The sequence below is a fragment of the Ambystoma mexicanum genome, chromosome 12, assembly GCF_040938575.1.
Source record: "Ambystoma mexicanum isolate Mex_15411 chromosome 12, UKY_AmexF1_1, whole genome shotgun sequence".
In the NCBI taxonomy this organism is placed as follows: Eukaryota; Metazoa; Chordata; class Amphibia; order Caudata; family Ambystomatidae; genus Ambystoma; species Ambystoma mexicanum.
The window spans coordinates 772,956,404-772,966,932 of record NC_090936.1 but is presented as its reverse complement, the minus strand read 5'-3'; the positions used below and the strand labels follow the sequence as shown (position 1 = coordinate 772,966,932).

Here is a 10,529-nt window from a genome sequence, read left to right as displayed (position 1 = left end):
CCATGTTCAAGTCAGTCTTGCTCCTGTCACCAGTAGGAGTAGTAAAGCCACATCCCCTCTCAGAAGATACACAAGCAACACTAGACATATTTTCGCCTTCAACCTTGAGGTGCAGCTTGCTTCCCTATGCATAGACAACAGGTACCCCCATCTAGGCACAGCCTTTCAGCTTAGAGAGGCTCGCTATTACACCAGAACATCATGCATTGAAAAACTTGAACTACTCATCTTTCTCATCTACTGCTTGCTTCCTGCCGACTGATCTTGCCTCTCACTCACACTGTGGTGCACTTGCAGAGTTCTTTCATTCTAAAATTGACAATATTCGTGGTCATACTCTCTCAGGCTAGCCCTAATTTGGTTGCTGACTGTCACTAATCAGCCAGCTATTTCGAGCTGGGATGCCTTTCTGAGGAGGGGGTGCTGAAGGTTATCTCTCACGTGAAATCTGCTACCCCATCCAACCGTATCCCCTACTCTTTCTAAAGGACCTTCTGCCTGAGAATATTCCTTCAGTGACTCAGGCTGTAAACCTTTCTGGTTGCTAAGGGTTTGTTTATGTAAATCCAACAGATTGTCCACAAGATTGTGGAACTCTCCCGTCCCCTGCACACCCTTTATACTGTAGAAACAGTCAATATTTCTATACAATGGTAATATTCAGTTTCTTTCAGAAAAAAGAAGAAATTAATGAGAGAAGCTAATTCATGACACTATTATAATAAAACAGAATGATGGGGACCATCGGTTTTAATTGAATTTTAAATTAATTGTTATAGATATGAATTTCAATTCATTCATCATCCAGTCTTTGTAAACATAATAACATAAATGTGTTCATTTTGAGGTTACATTCAATATAATAATACAAGGGCATACAAGGTACTCATCACACTTTCTATACAATAGGCTTTTCACATGGTATATCCACAGAAAGTAATGATGAATATTTTCTCGACGCGTTTCGGGGTGTCCCCTTCTTCAGGAATTGATAGCCCTCTTCATTGCCGTTAATCTTTGTTTCGTCTATAATGTATGATACAATGATCAAATTTTAGATTCTCACTGATAACTGTCATTTAACTCTTGGGAGAAATTTTTAATAATAATCACCTGGATGTTCAATGTGGAATATCCTAACTGGATTTATTATCAATAGCAATATCAGCCCAATAATGGTTATTCAACCTGTAGATGTGATAAAAAGACAATAGGGAAAGCTCAATTAAAAACGGGATCTTAATTCATGAAGGAAAATCTAGTCATGTAATATCTAAGAAAAAATATTACCTTTCGGTATTTCTGTAAAAAGCTACTACATCCATGGAATGGGTCGCTGTGGTATGTAGAGAGTCCTCAGGTACGGAGGTAGTGCAGTAATGGGCGATTCCTCCACTCGTGTCTGTAAAAACACGTATATATACTATATTAGATACACGAAAACAATGGGGTGGGATCATTCTGTGGAGAGTATTCTGTGAAGGCCTCTAGGCTCATGATATGCAATTGGGGAGCTGTTTACAAAGGATTCTCTTACCTCCTTCCTGAGAAGATGGCCGGTGCTGTAGCTCGAACCGTTCTACACGGTTTTCGCTAAAGATGGCCACTATTTACATTATGACGTCATCACGTCGAAGCGTGACGACGTCACTATGTTTAGAACGTCAGCGTGTGACGGGAAAACAGACGTCATACGGACATATTTTAGAAAACAATGTGTAATTAACCAATAGTATATAGGTGTATATCTATACTGGTGCAGGGAGTTTGAGTCAAATGAAATAAAGGTGAAAAGAGTCGAAAGATAAATGTGAGGAGTGTCTCATGTAACTTCTGGGAAATCTATTGTTTACCACGGACAAAAGTTAATCGAATATTGGACATCCGTGTGTTTACTATTTCAAGAGAAGCATGCTCACATTCTATGGTCTGTAACTTAATACATCCTATGTCAGTAAAAAATCATCCTAAGTGAACTGAACAAATTCAAAAATGTATTTAACAGCAATTGATATTGTATCCACACTGGGTTTCTGATTGGGTCAGGGGAAACAGTATTTAGTTACAAAAATGAGGCTAAACTGTAATCTTCGTTCATCCCATTGGGAGCTAGACTGTTTAGTCTCTCTATCCAGAAGATTTCCCTCTGGTTCATACGTCTGGCATGATTGCCACCTCTTGGGGCTCTGTTCACAATTTCCAAAATCACAACCTTTAGTTGAGAAATATTATGTTTCTTTATGGAAAAATGTCTTGCTACAGGTGAGTTAACACTGTTGGTACGTATGTTACTTTTGTGTTCATTCCAGCGCTCCTTGGCTTTCCTTTGTGTCTGTCCAACATAGTAAATGCCGCATGGGCAGCTTAAACCATAAATGATTGATTTCGTGATCATTGTATCATACATTATAGACGAAACAAAGATTAACGGCAATGAAGAGGGCTATCAATTCCTGAAGAAGGGGACACCCCGAAACGCGTCGAGAAAATATTCATCATTACTTTCTGTGGATATACCATGTGAAAAGCCTATTGTATAGAAAGTGTGATGAGTACCTTGTATGCCCTTGTATTATTATATTGAATGTAACCTCAAAATGAACACATTTATGTTATTATGTTTACAAAGACTGGATGATGAATGAATTGAAATTCATATCTATAACAATTAATTTAAAATTCAATTAAAACCGATGGTCCCCATCATTCTGTTTTATTATAATAGTGTCATGAATTAGCTTCTCTCATTAATTTCTTCTTTTTTCTGAAAGAAACTGAATATTACCATTGTATAGAAATATTGACTGTTTCTACAGTATAAAGGGTGTGCAGGGGACGGGAGAGTTCCACAATCTTGTGGACAATCTGTTGGATTTACATAGGTTAAAACAACCCAGTGTCAAGGTTGTTATTCTCCCCGGCACCCCGTAAATTTTCAACAAATCCTGTAAAAAAACCTTAAACCTAGGTGTGCGCTAGGCAAACAAATATTGGATTCTTGCTCTCTGCCCCCCTAAAAATGCTTAGGGAGTGACACAACAGCCATAGCAGCACCCAATAGAAATACTAACAATCACCTCCGCCTCCCTAAGGGATGTCTTTTTCAAAGATCAATGCAATTACAGAAAAACACGCCACAACTTTGGCATTTAACGAAGAGGAAGCCACACGAATTTTAGGGCTTTTGAAGGAAATCGAAACAACCACACCAACAACGACTAGTCCAGAGAAACTTATTACACAATTGGAGAGGGTCATCAGAAGGGAGATATCGCAAAAACTACACGCTACTACATTAGCACAATACTACCGAGCACAAAGAATCCCAAGAGGACTAAGGGTATATTTAAGACCCACACTGTGCAAGGACAACCCAGATTTTGTGAAGAAATGGGAGCAGATCTTAAATAAATGCTCTTTGGATCTTATATTATTGACAATCGAGGAATTAGCAAAATCTGTCAGCAAACTCGACAGTGAAATCGAAGACCTGACAGAACAACTGTCGAAATTTAAAAACAAAGAGGAATTAACAACCATCATAGAGGAAGTGAACAGAACATTGGACAACTACAAAAAGGACATAGAACAACGCAAAGTCCGAAAATTCAGAAGAGATACGTTGGATTATCTTCAGGATATAGTATACTCCTGGCAAGAATACTACGCACAAAACAAAACCGCACCAGGTAGAAGACCACAAAACCACAAAACACCAATACCGGGACAAGAACCAAGTGGATCCAGTAGCGAAATACCTACAAGTGGGGACGAAGTTATCAATAGGGAGAACGCGGAAAGTGGACCGATTATACATACATCACAAGAAGCGACTACCTCTAACGCACAAACCACTCCCTCGGTTTTTTTAGACAAAAGACTACGCGAAGAGGCAATAAGAAATCTAAGATCGCGGAACAAACCAAACAACTAGTTGTTAATATTTCATCAAAACCACTATCCAAAGACCAAACGGACACATTGAACCTAGGTTTAACATTTATACCAACCCAGAATTCCAATTTGCTGGAAGAAAAAATCAATCTTCACAGACTGGCACGGAAAATGAGACTCAAAGTCTTTTTTGATTCACAAATGGGAATCAACACTACACAAGAGCCACATCAATACTTAGAAATGAAACCCAAGAGTCATTTCGACCCTCAAGTCAATAACATAACCATCAGAATGTTTGAAGAACAGATGATAAAAGATCTCAAAAGGGTTAATTTCACCAGAACAAGGAACTACAATACCAGGAGAAGGCAGAATGAAATCATCAAGAACCTTGCGGATGACAGAAGCCTGACCCTAAAACCGGCAGACAAAGGAGGGGCCATAGTTATTATGGACACTACATACTATGAGGAGAAGATTTTAGAGCTCCTAACAGATGAGAACACGTACATAAAAATTGAACAAGATCCGGTCAGAGAAATATCAAGCATTATTGAAACTACGCTTGAGGAAGCTGAGGACCAAGGATGGATTTCCAACAAGACTAAATTGTTTTTGATTAATGAACATCCTATTACTCCAATCTTCTATGGACTGCCAAAAATACATAAGAACTTGACAAAACCCCCCCTCAGACCGATTGTTGCGGGAACTGATAGTATCTTCAACCCACTAGCAGTTTATGTGGACAAGGCATTACAACCCATAGTCCAAACAACCACAACATATCTTAAAGATACCACAGATTTTCTCAATCACCTAGACACCTTAACAGATATTAACAGAAATGATCTACTGGTTTCGTTTGATGTACAGAGTCTATATACATGCATCCCACATCAAGACGGTTTGGAAGCACTCGAATGGTGTCTACTAAGAAATGAATGTGAAGCAAACAAAACCTTCCTAATGAAATTAAGCAAAATTATACTCATTAACAACTATTTCAGATACAGGACGCAGTACTATTTACAAGCATCAGGAACTTCAATGGGGTCAGCAATGGCCCCAGCCTATGCTAATCTATTCATGTACCATTTGGAGATGAAATGGATTTTGATACCAACAAAATTTAGCAAAAAAATCATCACCTGGAAAAGATACATTGACGATGTTTTCGTCATTTGGAGAGGACAACATCACGAACTAGAGGAATTCCTAAAATACATCAATTCAGGCCACGACAGAATCAAATTCACGATGGAAATTGGAACCCCTAAACTACATTTTTTGGACGTTGAACTAGAGATTGGGGAAGATGGGATAATCACCAATATTTATCACAAACCCACCGATGTTAACAACACGTTACACTTCAGGAGCCATCATCCGACGCATTTAAAGAATAATTTGCCCTACAGTCAATTCCTTAGACTAAAGAGAATTATCTCAACAACTGACACCCTGAGGAATGAAAACCTATTGATGACACAAAGATACAAGGAAAGAGGCTATCCAGAGTCTATCATCAAGAAAGCAGAAGAAAAAACACTCACATTGGAGAGGAAAGACCTCCGTATATCAAGAAATAGATCTAAGGAGATCCCATTTCTCTACGCTTTAAGATATTCAGCACAGAGTCATCACATAACAAGGATGATCAAGAAGAACTGGGGTATAATCAAATTGGATCCACAACTAAAGAGACTATTTCCTGAACCACCCATAATCGCCTACAAGAGGGGTCGGAACTTCAGGGATAGCCTAGTTAAAGCAGAAAGACCGAGAGTGGACAATCAAAGAACCCTCACCAAGAGGAAAATAGGTACGTTTGCCTGTCTCAGTTGTGGCAATTGTAACAACATAATGAAGGGAAGCTATGTAAGACACCCATCAAATGGCCAAAAAATCCCACTAAAGGATTTTGCCACTTGTGACACGAAATCAATCATTTATGGTTTAAGCTGCCCATGCGGCATTTACTATGTTGGACAGACACAAAGGAAAGCCAAGGAGCGCTGGAATGAACACAAAAGTAACATACGTACCAACAGTGTTAACTCACCTGTAGCAAGACATTTTTCCATAAAGAAACATAATATTTCTCAACTAAAGGTTGTGATTTTGGAAATTGTGAACAGAGCCCCAAGAGGTGGCAATCATGCCAGACGTATGAACCAGAGGGAAATCTTCTGGATAGAGAGACTAAACAGTCTAGCTCCCAATGGGATGAACGAAGATTACAGTTTAGCCTCATTTTTGTAACTAAATACTGTTTCCCCTGACCCAATCAGAAACCCAGTGTGGATACAATATCAATTGCTGTTAAATACATTTTTGAATTTGTTCAGTTCACTTAGGATGATTTTTTACTGACATAGGATGTATTAAGTTACAGACCATAGAATGTGAGCATGCTTCTCTTGAAATAGTAAACACACGGATGTCCAATATTCGATTAACTTTTGTCCGTGGTAAACAATAGATTTCCCAGAAGTTACATGAGACACTCCTCACATTTATCTTTCGACTCTTTTCACCTTTATTTCATTTGACTCAAACTCCCTGCACCAGTATAGATATACACCTATATACTATTGGTTAATTACACATTGTTTTCTAAAATATGTCCGTATGACGTCTGTTTTCCCGTCACACGCTGACGTTCTAAACATAGTGACGTCGTCACGCTTCGACGTGATGACGTCATAATGTAAATAGTGGCCATCTTTAGCGAAAACCGTGTAGAACGGTTCGAGCTACAGCACCGGCCATCTTCTCAGGAAGGAGGTAAGAGAATCCTTTGTAAACAGCTCCCCAATTGCATATCATGAGCCTAGAGGCCTTCACAGAATACTCTCCACAGAATGATCCCACCCCATTGTTTTCGTGTATCTAATATAGTATATATACGTGTTTTTACAGACACGAGTGGAGGAATCGCCCATTACTGCACTACCTCCGTACCTGAGGACTCTCTACATACCACAGCGACCCATTCCATGGATGTAGTAGCTTTTTACAGAAATACCGAAAGGTAATATTTTTTCTTAGATATTACATGACTAGATTTTCCTTCATGAATTAAGATCCCGTTTTTAATTGAGCTTTCCCTATTGTCTTTTTATCACATCTACAGGTTGAATAACCATTATTGGGCTGATATTGCTATTGATAATAAATCCAGTTAGGATATTCCACATTGAACATCCAGGTGATTATTATTAAAAATTTCTCCCAAGAGTTAAATGACAGTTATCAGTGAGAATCTAAATTTGATCATTGTATCATACATTATAGACGAAACAAAGATTAACGGCAATGAAGAGGGCTATCAATTCCTGAAGAAGGGGACACCCCGAAACGCGTCGAGAAAATATTCATCATTACTTTCTGTGGATATACCATGTGAAAAGCCTATTGTATAGAAAGTGTGATGAGTACCTTGTATGCCCTTGTATTATTATATTGAATGTAACCTCAAAATGAACACATTTATGTTATTATGTTTACAAAGACTGGATGATGAATGAATTGAAATTCATATCTATAACAATTAATTTAAAATTCAATTAAAACCGATGGTCCCCATCATTCTGTTTTATTATAATAGTGTCATGAATTAGCTTCTCTCATTAATTTCTTCTTTTTTCTGAAAGAAACTGAATATTACCATTGTATAGAAATATTGACTGTTTCTACAGTATAAAGGGTGTGCAGGGGACGGGAGAGTTCCACAATCTTGTGGACAATCTGTTGGATTTACATAGGTTAAAACAACCCAGTGTCAAGGTTGTTATTCTCCCCGGCACCCCGTAAATTTTCAACAAATCCTGTAAAAAAACCTTAAACCTAGGTGTGCGCTAGGCAAACAAATATTGGATTCTTGCTAAGGGTTTGTTCCCATAGAACTTGAGCAGGCTATTGTGGTTCCTCTTTTAAAAAGGCCATTAATGGATGCCTCTGTTCTGTCTAATTTCTGTCCTATCTTTTGGCTTCCTTTTTCATGCAACTGCTTCAGGGTCTGATATCTCCACTTCTTTCTGGGTTTCTTGAGTGCTCTTCTGTGCTTGGACCATTTCAGTCCAGTTTCCACCCCAGGAGAGGCAATACAAGTGTCTTAGTATCAGTAATGGATGATATGACCAGGCTGGTTAATGGAGGTGGTGTGGGGGCCCTGATTTTACTCTAAACCCGTAGGCCCTTTAAGACGAGGTGACAGTATCTGAGATGGATGGGGATGCAGATCTTACTCATACATCAATAATCAGACCGACTCAGGAAGTTGGCAAAACACAACAGTTTTAATCACAATTGTCTAAAACAGGGAGTACAACAGGCATCAATGGATGCTGCACAGTGATAAGTCTCTCAATGATTTGCATTAAAAAATACACATTTATAGTAAAAACTCATCATGGGTGACGTCATACTACATGGCAAATTAAGAAAACCTATTAGGGGAAGTGATAGGCTTAAAGGGAACAACTACATATACTTTCTATGGGGGACTGGACTGCGATTGGGTCGCTAAGGTCAGGTGGACAGCTATGCCCATCCCTAGTGTAAGTCATCTTCCATGTCATACTAATACACAATGTTTCATTGACTTCTCAAACTATAGGGCTCTTTCCTACGTGGCCCTCTATAATTGGTTGGCACACTTGTACCCTTTTGGAATATTCCACTCACTAGCAGCATGCAAGCTGATACCCCAGGTGCTGGAGGGTTGGCTTGGTCATGCCTCCCACCCAATTAGCCCAACATCCATCATCATTCCTGCTGTATGTCATTCAATTAGTTCTTTGAACTCGGCCTTGCAAAGGATCACTGTGCTTGAGAATAAAAGGGAGTATGAGTGTGGCTTTATCTTCTGGTCTCGGTGTAGCATGCCCAAAGTCTATTTTCATCTGACCATGTGACAGGAGACCACGTTTTGAGCTCCTTCGTTGTATTTAATACTATTAAATGAATAAAACCTGGCACTTCTACTGTTTTTTTAATGCACCTCAACAGGACTTCAGCTTGCTTCTCACATTCATTGCATCACCTCAAATAGATAACCAGTTTCTTGGCTGCCTTAACCCTTGACACTGGCTTAGACAAGCCTTCTTGAATCTTCCTTTGCCGTCAGCTATTTTATTCTACTGCACCACACTTTCAGCCCTTCTATTCACGGGGTTCAAGTTTGCTCAAATGAGTTGTGGAACATCCAGATTCTATGCACACTTATATATATATATATATATCGGCGGTATCGCCTGCAGTCTGTTCACTACGTATATCCAGCCTTATGATTACTTAGTCTGCTTGTGTTACTGCATCTGTACAATTATAAAACAGCATTGCATTATCTTCAGTGCTCTCTGCACATGCAATCTTCATTTTGCTCATGAAATATTGCTCATTTCTGATGGTGGACTCCCTTCCAGTAAGGGATGAGTTTGGGGCATATCCATAAAATGTGTCCCATCGTGCCTAGGGATCCACAGTCCCTCCAGCATTTGTTATTGGGTGCGATTCGCATTTGAAATAGTTTTGTGGGGGTGTAGTATATCCGTTGTATTATTTTGTATTGGATCTCCCTGTTCTTGAGGTTAGCATATAACAAGGGTATGGCGGCGTAGCAATCTAAGATATCCGAGATCTCGATCGGGAGGCCCAGGTCTTCGGTCCAGGCATGAGCTAGGGATTGATTGCATCCCAGGTTATTTGGTATCGCCATTTGGTAGAAAGTGCGCAAGCAGGGGAAAACATTCAAGTGGTGTTCCATTTCCGCCTTGCAGGGGGCCCGGTTTGTAGATTGTGATTGCTGTGAGGTGTATCGGCATATGATGAGTAGAGTGTGTGGAAAGTGAGCCAATCGCCAGCGACTAGCCCCAGTTTGAGGTGTGCGTCTTGGAACCTCTGAATTCAACACTCGTCGCATATGTCCATTATTCTTAGGTTGGGCCAATCCATGTCCTGTTTATGGTGGATTTTTTTTTTAGCAAGCCCATATGTAAGAACAGCCCTAATGCTGGACCAAAGGGTGCTAGGCGGGAGCCTCAATATGGGTATGTTTTGATTTGTTTTGGTATTTGACACTGGTTCTTCTGTTTCTTCCTAAATGTTTGACACGCCTATTTATCGCTTACTGTCTAATGTGACAGGGTTAATGAAATGCCGATAAATTGTGTTAAAAAAAAATAAAAAAATAAATGTTGCTCAATTCTTTACTTCGTCATCAGATTCTATAAGGTCTATTCACCTTCTTCATTGGCATCTCTTCCGGGAGCATCATTTCTGCTTCATGTGACGTCACCTGTCTTCTCTTTCACTCATCTTCATACTTCTTCTGGAATTTCCTTCAGAAGACTCAAATTTTTTCACGGATACATCAGGTAGGGTTTTCTCAATGGATACCTTGTTTCAAGGACTCTTTGTGATATAGGTACCATCACTGGTGTTGCACATGTCGCAATTTCTGGTTGCCAACATATAGGCAGAATGGGGGCGGGACTTCCGGTCGATGTAGTTGGCTCCCCTCTACAACTCGATCTATCTGCGGCCTTCCACACTGTCGAACACCCCATACTCCTATCCCGCCTGGCCTCCATCGGAATCTCGGGTCCTGTCCTGGTGTGATTTGC

The 10,529-nt window shown here is 39.7% G+C and overlaps 1 protein-coding gene and 1 long non-coding RNA gene across 3 annotated transcripts; one reads left to right on the top strand and one right to left on the bottom strand.

Annotated features, from left to right (window-relative positions):
• Positions 1 to 716: 716 nt before the first annotated feature.
• Positions 717 to 2,384, bottom strand: LOC138514038 (uncharacterized). Its single transcript, XR_011281867.1, has 2 exons — positions 1,114 to 2,384; positions 717 to 1,026 (listed from the first exon to the last, which is right to left on the bottom strand). It is a non-coding gene; the product is annotated as an uncharacterized lncRNA (long non-coding RNA).
• A 28-nt stretch (positions 2,385 to 2,412) lies between these two features.
• LOC138514037 (uncharacterized) lies at positions 2,413 to 7,507 on the top strand. Of its 2 annotated transcripts, XM_069629275.1 has the most exons (3): positions 2,413 to 6,934; positions 7,037 to 7,111; positions 7,198 to 7,507. In XM_069629275.1, exon 1 carries the CDS (start codon positions 4,066 to 4,068, stop codon positions 6,160 to 6,162), a length of 2,097 nt encoding a protein of 698 aa, XP_069485376.1. In that variant the 5' UTR covers positions 2,413 to 4,065; the 3' UTR covers positions 6,163 to 6,934; positions 7,037 to 7,111; positions 7,198 to 7,507. The 2 variants fall into 2 exon arrangements, with proteins under 2 accessions (XP_069485376.1, XP_069485375.1); XM_069629274.1 differs by having other exon boundaries at positions 2,413 to 7,111.
• Positions 7,508 to 10,529: the final 3,022 nt, after the last annotated feature.

Excerpts from the sequence above, each read along its gene's own strand:
- LOC138514037 (XM_069629275.1), top strand. The coding sequence starts at position 4,066 with ATGAGACTCAAAGTCTTTTTTGATTCACAAATGGGAATCAACACTACA.